General features: G+C 34.2%; 2 protein-coding genes across 3 annotated transcripts in view; both read right to left on the bottom strand.

Moving 5' to 3' along the window:
• Nucleotides 1–13,002, bottom strand: part of LOC108736322 (myc box-dependent-interacting protein 1) — a 72,869-nt gene extending 59,867 nt beyond the window's left edge. Inside the window, exon 1 of one of the 2 annotated variants that reach the window (XM_025974094.1) lies at nucleotides 12,563–13,002. In XM_025974094.1, the coding sequence (XP_025829879.1) occupies nucleotides 12,563–12,631 (69 nt within the window). In that variant the 5' untranslated portion in view covers nucleotides 12,632–13,002. The remainder of the gene's footprint in view (nucleotides 1–12,562) is intronic. The other variant, XM_025974092.1, reaches the window with a different exon arrangement.
• Nucleotides 12,900–13,631, bottom strand: part of LOC112904317 (J domain-containing protein CG6693-like) — a 10,223-nt gene continuing 9,491 nt past the window's right edge. Inside the window, exon 3 of the mRNA XM_025974065.1 lies at nucleotides 12,900–12,934. Within this exon, the coding sequence (XP_025829850.1) occupies nucleotides 12,900–12,934 (35 nt within the window). The remainder of the gene's footprint in view (nucleotides 12,935–13,631) is intronic.

Below are 13,631 nucleotides of genomic sequence, written 5' to 3'. Positions count from 1 at the left end.
CAATAATACATTTCCATTTACCTCCTTCTCTATATCCATACAAAATATCTATCAAACAAATAAAATTAAAATTCTCTTTTGAAAAATGAAACCATTCCATCAGTATTTTCTTATGACGTCGTCACGTTCAACTATCGTCAGTAAACCGACTTTACAGACAACCGATTTTTTTATACAAACTAAGTATCACTCTTCCATCTCTGTAACTCATCCCTACATTTTTAAGTATATTTAACGTGTTGTCCCATTTAACATTTGTCAAAAGCTTTTTCTAAATCTACAAATCCTATGTACGAACTCTTTCCCTTTTCTATAGTTTTCTCTATTGTTACTCGTAAAGCTAGAATGGCCTCCCGCGTTCCTCTATTTCTTCTAAACCCAAATTGATATTCCCCTAATAGTTCTTCCGCCCTTTTTTCCATCCTCCTCTATAGAATTCTAGTTAAGATTTTTGACGGATCCTGTATCTTGGTCGGAGCATATTCCTAATCTAAATCCGCTTGACTTCTTTGCAATGCGTATGAAACAGTGTCAGTGCAAACAGCCAATGATTTGCACGACCGTGTATGATCGCTGCAAATGAAGTACATACTTCAAATACCGGACATTTTTGCCTGACATGTGTGTGTGCTATAATAATTTTTTTCGAGTGGGAGAATAGGGGTATTGACGAACCAACTATATAAAAAGGTAACGTACCTCAATGGTGTTTAGAAATTTTTTAAAATTGTAATTAACCATCCAGAGTAGGTATATTATTTTATCTATTAATGTTGATGTAATATTATTTTTTTTCTTTCTTTGGTGTTCATAATAAATGTCGAGGTGAACTTTCAATAGTACTCCATACCATCAGCGATGATCAAAGTGGTTGTTTAATTAACTTTTATCGCAATTAGCGTGTGTAATAGCGTACATAACATTCTCCGTCGATGTAGATTCTAGTTGTTCATGCCCAGGGCCGGCTTCGGAATACAACTTCTTCTGGTTTTCTCAAATTCTTTTTCTCCCTTAATCAGTTTGTTTTAATCATCATGCGATTCCCTACTGCATATAGTAAAAACTCCAAAACTTCTACTCATTTCAGAAACACCCTGTATAAACTTTGAACGCATGTATAATTTTCTAAGGTAAGTAAATTAGTAAAAGCTCACATTTTAAAACGGTTATTAATGTTTTGTACGGTAAAGAAACATGTACATTTAATTTGTAACTTAAAGTTTCACTCATGTTCATATAAAGCTCAACAAAATCGTAGCCGACGATAACAACAATTATACATGCACTAATAATAATAACAATAGTAATTAAAGTCACATTAACTCACACGAAACACATGATTTCTGAAAAAAATAGTTTCTCTTAACAACCTATTAATAAGTAGGCACATTTTGTTAAACGAACCTATTCTATTTTTCCCAATTCTATGCTTAAATGTTAAATTAATTTCTCACACCAATACAAAGCACACAAGCAAAACTCAAAAAAAGGCTTCTACATATAATAAATTGCGGCTTATAAACCTGCTCAAGCCCATAACGCCAATAACTACAAGATGTGGGTGATATTTTATGCATCTGTGTTATACACATTAATGCACTGGTTCAATTTCAACCTACACACAAAGAAGTCTATTTATGGTCAGGCCAGTGAAATCATTAGAATATTAAAGATTTACATTAGGGAATAAAAACGGAATGATTTTTTACTTTTTCCACTAACAAATGAACCAACAATTATCGTATTATACTTATTCTTAAAATGATAATTCTGGTTCATAAAATAATCTCGTAGAGAACGGCACTCCAAACAAACTTTGGGATTCGCGTACGGGTTTTACATTATACATTATGTTGAATTTGACAGGTTCATCATTCATAAGGTCGTCAGTCTTAATTGAGACTGGTTGGACACACACCTCCTTCCTATCCTGAGCTAATGTTCGCCTTTCCCTAAAACTAGGACATTCAACAATCTTTTAACTATTTGCGAACAGTAATCTAATCGAGGTCTACCTCTACTCTTAACTACTCTTTTTGCCTCTAATATGTCTCTGACTAGATCTTCATGCCTGAGAAGGTGTCCTACTAATCTATCTCGCCTATTTCTTATTGACTTCCATAGAATCCACTGTTCCCCTATTCTTTCTAATACCTCTTCATTTCTAACCTTCTCTATCCACGTTATCCTCATCATTCGCCTATAACACCACATTTCGAACGTTTATAACCTTTTCTTTTCCGCCGCGCCCACCGTCCATGTTTAAAACTCTTTTTTTTTAACTTTTTGGGTGTTTCATTCCCACCAGCCAGTAATGCCAGTCCCTCCGGACTACGCTGGAAGGCCCTCTTCAGCCTGCTTTCAGGAATCATGGGAATGGGTGGGTGGTGGTTCGGGTGAGAAAGTTGAGACGGACGAAATGAAGACAGAAGAGAATGAAAGATTATCTGTGGAATATTACTGCCTCAGCAATTGCCTAAGTGATCCAAGGAAACCACAGAAAAACTTGAACCAAGGCAAACGGACCCGGAATCGAACCGGCGTCCTCCCGAATGCTAAGCAATGGTCTAAACCTCTAGGCCATGCTGCTCGGTCCGTCCATGTTTCGCACCCGTACAGCTACGAGTTCCGAAAATACACCAACAGAAGCACGCGAGCGAGCACAGAAGTGACTTCTTTTTATTGAAGGCGACTCAATCCTGCGCTATTCTCTGCTTTATATACCTAGTACTCCTTTCGTCCTGACTTATCCTGATATCTAAAATCAGCTACTTTTTCAAATTTTTCGTCTCCTATCTTTATATTCGCTCTTTCCCTACTTTTTCTTCCCTTGCATACCAGTATTTTTGTTCTACTTTTATTTATTTTCATACAATACTATTTTGTTTATACCACTTCCATTTAATTCAAAGCTATATCTAACTCCTCCTTGCTAGATGCTAATACTGCTATATCATCTGCAAATCTAAGCATACTAATCTTTTGCCGCCGCATATCTATCCCTACAGTTGTAGTGTTTTTAGTGATGACAGTGTGCATCCCTGTGACTGTGATTCGCTTCCTAATATTTACTTCTCTGCGTTACAGCTCCAGCTCTATCAAACATGAACCGTGAATAATTTTATATGCGACAGTGTTTTCGTGCTTCATTTTTAACAATTTTTTTACAACACCAAAATAAACTAATTTGAAAAAACGTAACTAATATTTTACGACATAAATATCTAATTTTACTGGACTGCTATGTTCACTGTTGAGTTCTCAACTCGCCACTAATGTACAATAACAAAAGCCTTAAAGTCCGATCGTGATGTCAGTTTTAAATAAACCATGCTATCTTACAAAGATCTATCGTGGATTGCGAAATCATCCATGTTGTCGACCGCGAAGAAATTTTAATTCACTAACTGATCATACGTTTGCTTCGCGAAAAGAACAGGTGTGGGTGCGTAAAATGTCAAAGAGCACAGAACTAGAAGTGATAGAAACAACAATATGCCCATTATTGGAGACTTATCGCATATTACGTAAAGGTCATGTACGTATGTATTGAGTTTTATTTATAATTCAGTAAAGGTCACGTCAATGTTAAATGGGAGAAAATGTTGAATATATTTAAAAAAGTAGGGATGAGTTACAGAGACAGAAGAGTGATACTTAGTTTGTATAAAGAGCAACAGGCAGTTATAGAGCTGGGGCTGCAACGCTGAGAAGTATTAGGAAGGGAGTCAGACAAGGATGCACACTGTCACCCCTACTTTTTAATCTATACGTCAAAGATGCGATTAACATCACTAAAGACAGTACAACTGCAGGGATAGATATACAGGGGCAATAGATTACAGTCCATTTCAACTCGTAAGAATTGTGACCTTGAAAAAATCTGCGCGAAGATAGAAAGAATACACACTAGGCGTGAGCAAGACAGAAATAGTTGGAACAAGCTTGAACGAGCAGAGCTCTCGATGGGCGGTCTTAGGAGATCGGCTAGAACTGTGCAGTACTAGACGAAAATGTAATAAATTAACAATAGACAACAAAGCAAAAGTTTTATAGGTGTGTAGAGCGTTAAGTTAATTCACTAAATTCACTTTTAAATAAAGCATATTCTTAAATTTTAATGAGGCAGTTTAAATAATTTTGCAAATGGTACTGTATACTTTTGTCTAGCTCTCGCTCGATGATCAGTGAAGAAATGAGCTACGCAGACAAATATAATTGAATTTGGAATTATGCTACGGCGCATCCTAATAAAGGGAAAGGGCATATCTCCAACTTCTTGAAACGAACAGTAGTATGCTTAGATTTGCAGATGATATACATAGCTGCATTAGCATCTAGCAAGGAGGAGTTAGGGATAGCTTTAAATAAAATGGAAGCGGTATTGACAAAACAGTTTTATATGAAAATAAGTAGAAGTAAAACAAAAATACTGGTATGCAAAGAAAGAAAAAGTAGGGAAAGAACGAATATAAAGATAGGAGACGAAAAATTAGAAGTAGCTGATTTTAGGTATCTACGAAGTCAGATAAGTTAGAACGGAAGGAGTAGTAGGAATATAAAGCAAGGGATAGCTCGAATCGCCTTCAATAATAAGACGTCACTTCTATGCTCGCGAACGGATAATTTAGAAATTCGAAAAAGATTGTTAAAGGTGTATGTTTGGAGCGCGGCGCTGTACGGGTGCGAAACATAGACAGTGGGTGCGGCGGAAAAGAAAAGGTTAGAAGCGTTCGAAATGTGGTGTTACAGGCGAATGATGAGCATACCGTGGATGGAGAGTGTTAGAAATGAAGAGGTATTAGAAAGATTAGTAGAACAGAGGACTCTATGGAATTCAATAAAAAATAGGCGAGATAGATTGGAAGGACACCTTCTGAGGCATGAAGATCTAGTCAGAGACATATTAGAGGCAGAAAGAGTAGTTAAGAGGAGTAGCTCAGGATAGGAAGGAGGTGCGTGTCCAACCAGTCTTAATTAAGACTGACGACCTTATGAATAATGAACCTGTCAAATTCAACATAATGTATAATGTAAAACCCGTGGATACCGTGGATAGAGAAGGTTAAAAATGAAAAGGTATTAGAAAGAATAGGAGAACAGAGGACTCTATGGAAGTCAATATGAAATAAGCGAGATAGATTAGGAGGGCACTTTCTCAGGCATGATGGTCTAGGCAGAGACATATTAAAAGCAGTAACAAGAGTTAAAAGGAATAGAGATAGACCTAGATTAGATTACTGTTCGCAAATAGTTAAGGATATGGATTTTTCTAGTTTTGGGGAAATGCGAAGATTAGCTCAGGATAAGAAACAGTGGAAGTGCGTGTCGAACCAGTGTGACGACTTTATAATAGTGAAATGTCACGTATGTATTCATTTTTGTCTATAATCATGTTTGAGTTGCACGATAATGCAAAATCGTCTATTACCAATCGTACTATGCTGAGTAGCAAAACAAATGAATTCTCTGGGTATTCAGCTAATATACTTAGTTGAGGAAATGAAGCAGAAAACTGGTCCAAACCTTCGAATTCTAGTACAGTAAGTCGGATTGAGATCCGGTTTTCTGAATTTGATTCGTGAGACCATTTACAAACTTTGTGAACGTAAGAGATGAAATGATCTTCAAAAATGAATAGAACAATAAGTCCAATGTAGTTACTCGGGAATTTTGATGGTCGCTGAACACGAAAATACAATCAGCGAAGGTCTCCGAGATTCTTTGAAGGTAACCTAAAAAGGACATCTTAAAATCGAATCTCAAATGATTCCATAAATCCATAAAAAATAATTTAAAACCATTGCTAATTCTTTACTACACGAGCAGTTAAAACAATTTTACACTCAAAATTCCAGATAAGGAAAATCAATTTGAATTAAACAGCAATAATATCACAATTAAAACATTTAATTGATCTTAACTACCTACTTTTATTGATTCGTTATTAATGTAGAGACTTATACAGATTGGATGTTATTCGTTAGTCTTTTGAAGAATGTGTTACACTGTCTGCGTGTCCCATTTTTAAGATGACGCAGTATCTCGTAAAACTATTTTAAATTTCTGTTTTTTAGCAATTTCCTGAACTACTTTCAACCATGCAAACTGTTACGAATCTTCATGGGTGCAACAAATTTAAATTTACAGTGAAATTTCAACACATAAACCCCATTAGATTTAATGCGGATTTATAATGAATTAATAATAAAAATATTTGGCGTTTTTTTTATAGCAAACAAAGAATTCTTTAAAATACGGATAAATTCTTTTCTTTGACAAAAACCAACTTTGACAAAACCTCGTACTTCGAGGCAAAACATTGGGAGTCGGTTTTAGTTTTAATTAATAAGAATTATACATCCTATTACCCTTATTGCTTTCATTATTTTTATCACTATAATAAGGCTAAAGTTTTTCATTTTTTTTTTAATCAATCAAAATACTCATCATTAAATATGAAAATGTAGAAGAAATTGAATTCCTTGGTCATTATACGCCTAAACACCCCCAGGTATGATAAAATATAAACCTTCTCCCCACAGACGTTCAAGAATTACTCTAAAGAATCACACTAAACTAGTATACCACCAAAAAAATTTTACGTTTCTTTTCAATTATAAAATCATTTGAATAAAAAAATTATACTCCAGCTAGTACAACTCGTCCAAATTTGGACGGATGTGATATTACCGTTATTAATGACGTTAATACATACTACATATACATATACGTATACTAAAACCTATCTATATGACACTACGATCGAATACAGACGTTTTATCATCATAACGTCATCAGTCCTAAGACTGGTTGGACACGCACCTCCACTCTTTCCTATCCTGAGCTAATCTTCGCATTTCTCTAAAACTAGAACATCCCACATCCTTAACTATTTGCGAACAGTAATCTAACTAACTCCTGTTTCTGCCTCTAATATGTCTCTTATTAGACCTTCATGCCTGAGAAGGTGTCCTACCAACTTATCTCGCCTATTTCTTATTGACTTCCATAGTGTCCTCTGTTCTCCTATTCCTTCTGAAACCTCTTCATTTTTAACCTTCTCTATCCACGGTATCCTCATCGTTCGCCTGTAACACCAGATTTCGAACTCTTCTAACCTTTTCTTTTCCGCTGCGCCCACCGTCCATGTTTCGCACCCGTACAGCGCCGCGCTACTAACATACACCTTTAACAATTTTTTTTGAATTTCTAAATTAACCGTGCGGAAGCATAGAAATTACTTCTTTTTATTGAAGGCGACTCGACCCTGCGCTATCCTCTGCTTTATATCCCTACTACTCCTTCTTTCCTGACTTATCTGACTTCCTAGGTACCTAAAATCAGTCACTTCTTCTAGTTTTTCGTCTCCTATCTTTATATTCGCTCTTTCCTTACTTTTTCCTCCCTTACAAACCAGTATTTTTGTTTTACTTTTATTCATTTCCATGCAATGCTCTTTCCATTTAATTTAAGACTATCTCTAACTAACATTTAAGCATGTCAAAAGATTGGTGATTTTTGATTACAATTTCAATTACACGACAACATTCTGGATACCGAAAGTTGGCTTAAGGTCCAATTGCATCCCTTCCCTAATTAGACGTTTTAATAACCAGTTAATCCCAGAATGTCGGACTTTGAGAAGAAATATCGACACAAATTAATTATTGTAAGTCCATAGTTCCATAGACTTACAATTTGATACCACATGATCATTTGTTTCAATAGCGTGACGAATGTGTTGTAGGTATGTGTGTCTCTCTCTCATCAATTAGTACTTATATCTGTTCAGGTATGAAACGAAGGTCAAACATAAAACCTATTTACAGTAATTACCGATATCGCTACTACTTTTGAGCACTAAATACTGGGTACCTCACATAAAATACCTATGATGAAATTAATTCGTTTTACTGCATATTAGGACGGTGGTAAGGTTCCTATACCTGTTCAGTTAAAATAACAATAAACAACAAGTTAACAGTTGCAAATTGCAACATTACAATATCATTTAATGTCTTAAGTTAAAAAAATTTACAATCGGCTGGATATGCAAAAAATCTACATTGAATTCTACAAATACCTATGTAGGTATAAAGGCGCGGTAGCCGCAAACTTAATGAATAATGCTAATTAGGTAACAGTGCGCAAAAAAATGCATTCAAACCACGTATTGTAGGTAACTATCGACTACGTACATATGTACCTAATTCTTAACATATCAACAATTAAAAGAAACGAACAGCGTACGTATTGTAGTTACACTTTTGTTTAAACATAAAAGCAGCACAGTACAGCAACAAAATTGCAATGTAATAATAATAATTTATAACAATCAACTTATTTGTTTAACAACATTTAATAATATAAAAAATAGTGACGACACTATGTCCAACAACTTGGTCCAGTCAATTTCAAAAAAAAAAAGAATCATGTTCTAATCTTCACAAATAACAAAATTAATTTCAACAAAAATGTTATATTTTTGGTAAATGTCTAGATAATGGCNAACCACCCTTAGAAGGGTCAGTTCCGTTTTCACTCTTGTTTTCCGTTTATAAAGCGTATTACAAAATTAAACGCTATCAATAAGACATAGTTCTAAAGGGCAACAACAGCAATGATAATGAATTATTACAGATTAAGTTTATGTTTTCACATAACGAAAAAAATTATTAATTATGAAAGGTATATATTAGTCTAAATTAGACTACGTTCATAATAAAAATGGAAACTGACGAAAATACTGATTTAATATGTTAGTTACTCAATGATTCAAATTATTATTTCATGTTTTCCCAAAATATACAAGGTATCCAGAACGTAACTGTGCTACTACAAGTTGATAAAAATTAAGTTTGTTGCTTTAACTGATCGTGAAAATTATAGCTGGTTGTTGAGGTTAGGTTAGGTAATAATCAAAATTAATTCTACGGTATTTTTCAAACGGGTGGAGGTGGGGGATCGAAAGAGGGTGGTCACTTGAACAAAACCCGATAACCCAACCTAACCTACCCTATTGATAAAGATATTTAAATAATGCTTTATATAACTTTCTTTCTTTATAAGAAAACACCTTACCAATGAGCGCATTCTTTCCTGGCAATAGTTTTTAAGACCCCTTGAGTTATTATTGATTAGACACCCACAATCCAAGATTGATTAGATTATGCAGATATGTAAGTAACCTTATAGAATGTTACCTCACAAAACATACTTTATTCGATTAAGTTTTATTAACTGAATAAGTGACATACATATGTATTCTTACATATTCTAAAGGACTAATGGTGAGTTACCGGATACGAAAAGAACATAGAGATAGATATTCTAGTATAGGGGTAGCCAACCCGCGGCCGCATGCGGCCTCCCTTGAACATTTTGGCAACCCGCAAGATTCATAATAGTTTTAGAAAATACATTTATTTTATAAGGGTCTCTGATTTTCGATATCTAAGAAGTCAGATTATGCAGGATGGAAGGAGCATCAGAGATATAAAATAGAGGAAAACGCATGGTAGAGTCGCCTTTAACAAAAATAAGTCACTTCTATGTTCGCGAACGGTTAATTCAGAAATTCGAAAAATATTGTTAAAAGTATATGTCTGGAGCACGGCAGAAAAGAAAAGGTTAGAAGCGTTTGAAATGTGGTGTCACAGGCGAATGATGGATACCGAGAGACATATTGGACGCACAAACAGGAGTTTAGGGGGTAGCAGTAGACCTAGATTAGATTACTGTTCACAAATATCTAAGGATGTGGGATGCTCTAGTTTTAGGAAAATGCGAAGTTAGCTCAGGGTAGCAAAGAGTAGAGGTACGTATCAAATCAGTCTTAAGACTGACGACCCTATTGTGACGGTTGTGATGATGATAATGATGATGATGACTATAATGGTCAAAGTAGTGAAAACCAACATACACAAAAATACATTATTTGTGCAATCATTACATCATTAACTGTTGGAACTATGAGAGAAAATTAACTTCGATTTTAAAACAATATTCTTATGACTAGGACAAAATTTATGACATAAAAATTTTTTCAAGTTGAGAAACACTGAAAATAAAAAAATATAACCTTGGTTTCGCTGTATTAGAATTGTCAAAATTACTAGTGTACGAATTTCATTACGCTTACATAAAACCAAAATTTAATAATAATTTGATTTTTAATTATATGGGCACACTATTTTATACGCTATTGAAACAAAAGTTAAAAAGTTCTATTACCACTTTATTTGCTACTTATAATACAATCCCGATAATGCCCACATAAGTTTTAAAACAAAGATTTTCACATTTTGATTTAGTTATTTTTTTAACTGTTAAAGTGTTAAACTTTTGAACCAGTGTTGGGCTAACGAAAAAAAAACGTGAGATAACTTGGACTAACATTGGACAAGCAAATGGCGGTGTAAAAACATCGAATTTTACAAATTGTTATTTTCAGTTGTTCTCAACTTTTATAGTTTGGTGAATGTGTACACTAAAATTTTTTGTTATAAATTCTGACCTAAGGTTANAGGAGATCGGGCTGAAACTATAGCTACAAGCTATCCAAGGATGGTACTATAGAATGTCACCTCAAGGTAGGCCTAGTGGCGTCATCTCTTGGTTAGGCCGGAAACTTATCAATCCACCCTCGTAAAATAGAGGAAAACGCATGGTAGAGTCGCCTTTAACAAAAATAAGTCACTTCTATGTTCGCGAACGGTTAATTCAGAAATTCGAAAAATATTGTTAAAAGTATATGTCTGGAGCACGGCAGAAAAGAAAAGGTTAGAAGCGTTTGAAATGTGGTGTCACAGGCGAATGATGGATACCGAGAGACATATTGGACGCACAAACAGGAGTTTAGGGGGTAGCAGTAGACCTAGATTAGATTACTGTTCACAAATATCTAAGGATGTGGGATGCTCTAGTTTTAGGAAAATGCGAAGTTAGCTCAGGGTAGCAAAGAGTAGAGGTACGTATCAAATCAGTCTTAAGACTGACGACCCTATTGCGACGGTTGTGATGATGATAATGATGATGATGACTATAATGGTCAAAGTAGTGAAAACCAACATACAAAAAAATACATTATTTGTGCAATCATTACATCATTAACTGTTGGAACTATGAGAGAAAATTAACTTCGATTTTAAAACAATATTCTTATGACTAGGACAAAATTTATGACATAAAAATTTTTTCAAGTTGAGAAACACTGAAAATAAAAAAATATAACCTTGGTTTCGCTGTATTAGAATTGTCAAAATTACTAGTGTACGAATTTCATTACGCTTACATAAAACCAAAATTTAATAATAATTTGATTTTTAATTATATGGGCACACTATTTTATACGCTATTGAAACAAAAGTTAAAAAGTTCTATTACCACTTTATTTGCTACTTATAATACAATCCCGATAATGCCCACATAAGTTTTAAAACAAAGATTTTCACATTTTGATTTAGTTATTTTTTTAACTGTTAAAGTGTTAAACTTTTGAACCAGTGTTGGGCTAACGAAAAAAAAACGTGAGATAACTTGGACTAACATTGGACAAGCAAATGGCGGTGTAAAAACATCGAATTTTACAAATTGTTATTTTCAGTTGTTCTCAACTTTTATAGTTTGGTGAATGTGTACACTAAAATTTTTTGTTATAAATTCTGACCTAAGGTTACGCTAACGAAAAAAAAATGTTGGGCTAACTTGGATTCAACTTAGTCAAACGAACCATGTCAATTTCGGTGAAAATTCTAATATGGGGGTGAGAACTTCACAGAGCTTCTATTTTCGAGATAAGACTTATGTTAAAATCATCTTTTAAAATAGGGTTTATTTTCGAGGTAAGTCGTACATTCCATATAAATAATAAAAAATGTATAAGTCTTTTGAAGGTTGTCACATTGTACCTATTCGAAAGATATTGATAGTTCGATTAGTTTAGGACAGTTTCCAGATAGACGTGATTGAAAAAATATGTGTGTTCCACAGGTTCACTAAGATAAAAAGAAATACCTAGTACCGACAAGAAAATGTGTAATTTCAACTTTCGGTAAACGTTTTGCCTTACCTGTATAATGCTTTCTATAAGTGTGAAATCTAACTTTAATGTAAGCATGTCATACTCGCTCACATGGCTTAAAATGGTCACACGTAAAGCCACAGTTATGTTAACAGGTAGGTGGTAGAGTCTGTAGAGAAGGTAATATACAAAGCTAGTTTATTGGGTTTTTGCTAGTTTGTCGACTAATTTACGTGTGTAGAATTAATAACACAAATAATTTTCAAGGTAGTCGATGAACCAAACCCCGCAACATAGAAAATTAGCACTCTATACCAGCCGGAAATAGTCTCATGATTTTTTTCTGGGTCATGTTTCTGCAAGTCTATTTTAAAATTAAGCGAGGCTAAATTTTGAGTTGCCAGCTTCTTAAATTTTGATCATTGGAACAACATAATATAATAGAACACGTTTCGTTTCAACTATTTTTAATTCTAAATTAAATTTCGTATCATTTTAGCAGAACCTACTCAGTGCATATATTTATTAGACACTAACCTTTTCCTTGGCCCTTCCGGCATGCTTCTGGACAGATTTAGCCAGCAATGATCCTTTACTTTCTGCCATATCCTTAGTACGTTCAATACACGACCCCAGTTTTTTATTTATTTAAATATCACTTCGCACACATATACGAATAAAACACTATTATCCAGTCAACAACCTCATCAACCACCAAACCGGCTATACACCACTTACAACTATTTTAATAAAAGGTGCAACTTGTCAAAGACGAATGTACTTGCTAAATAAGACAGGATTAGAATTCACTTGAGCCTTTCTACTTTGAACGAGAATAGGACGAAACACGCACTCACCGCCAACTAAAAGACAACTACAGTGACGGACCACGGTCGCTACAACCCACAACTGCAATAAGAAATCTAAAACCACGACTACAGGCTGTTTGATATGTCAAATTATTTCTATCAGGTTTATTCATAAACTGCATAACGGGGCTGACGTTTAAACAAATACCACAGATGACACCACCTTACGGCTCTACGTTCACTGACTGTACTGACAATTCAAAAGAAAAGTTCCCTATTTTGTTAGTGGAACGATTTTGAAAATTCTTTCTTTATTGGTTTGAGAATGAAAAATAATACTGTTATAATAAACTTAAATGTACATTGTACACTGAAATTAGCGTTTTTTTTTAAATAACAGGCTTCTAAATTTAAAGTAAACTTTGTTTCTGCTTTTATGCAAAATTGTTAACTTACCGACAACTTTGGGCCTGCCTGCTACTATAAAAAGGGCATAGGTTTTGCCATGCATCATTTTTCATGACTCCAAATTGAATACTGTACTACTTGTGATGTCATTTACTGGAAATTCTAATGAGCTCAATTGAAATATAGATCCACTCACCACTGAATGAAATTAAAACATAGATCTCCTATATTTTTTAAACGTTATTTTATAAAATTGAGTTCATAGCACTTAAAGCTAGCTAATTTTATTGAACTTACCAGAAATAAGTTTTGTGTAAAAATTTTTTACTTTAAACAATAAAAATAATAATGAATTTAAATAAGTAGCATAAATTATTTATTAATTTAAA

This window comes from Agrilus planipennis, unplaced genomic scaffold, assembly GCF_000699045.2.
Source record: "Agrilus planipennis isolate EAB-ADULT unplaced genomic scaffold, Apla_2.0 scaffold64, whole genome shotgun sequence".
NCBI lineage: Eukaryota > Metazoa > Arthropoda > Insecta > Coleoptera > Buprestidae > Agrilus > Agrilus planipennis.
The sequence above is the reverse complement of the archived record's forward strand: the minus strand, read 5'-3'. Positions and strand labels throughout refer to the sequence as shown.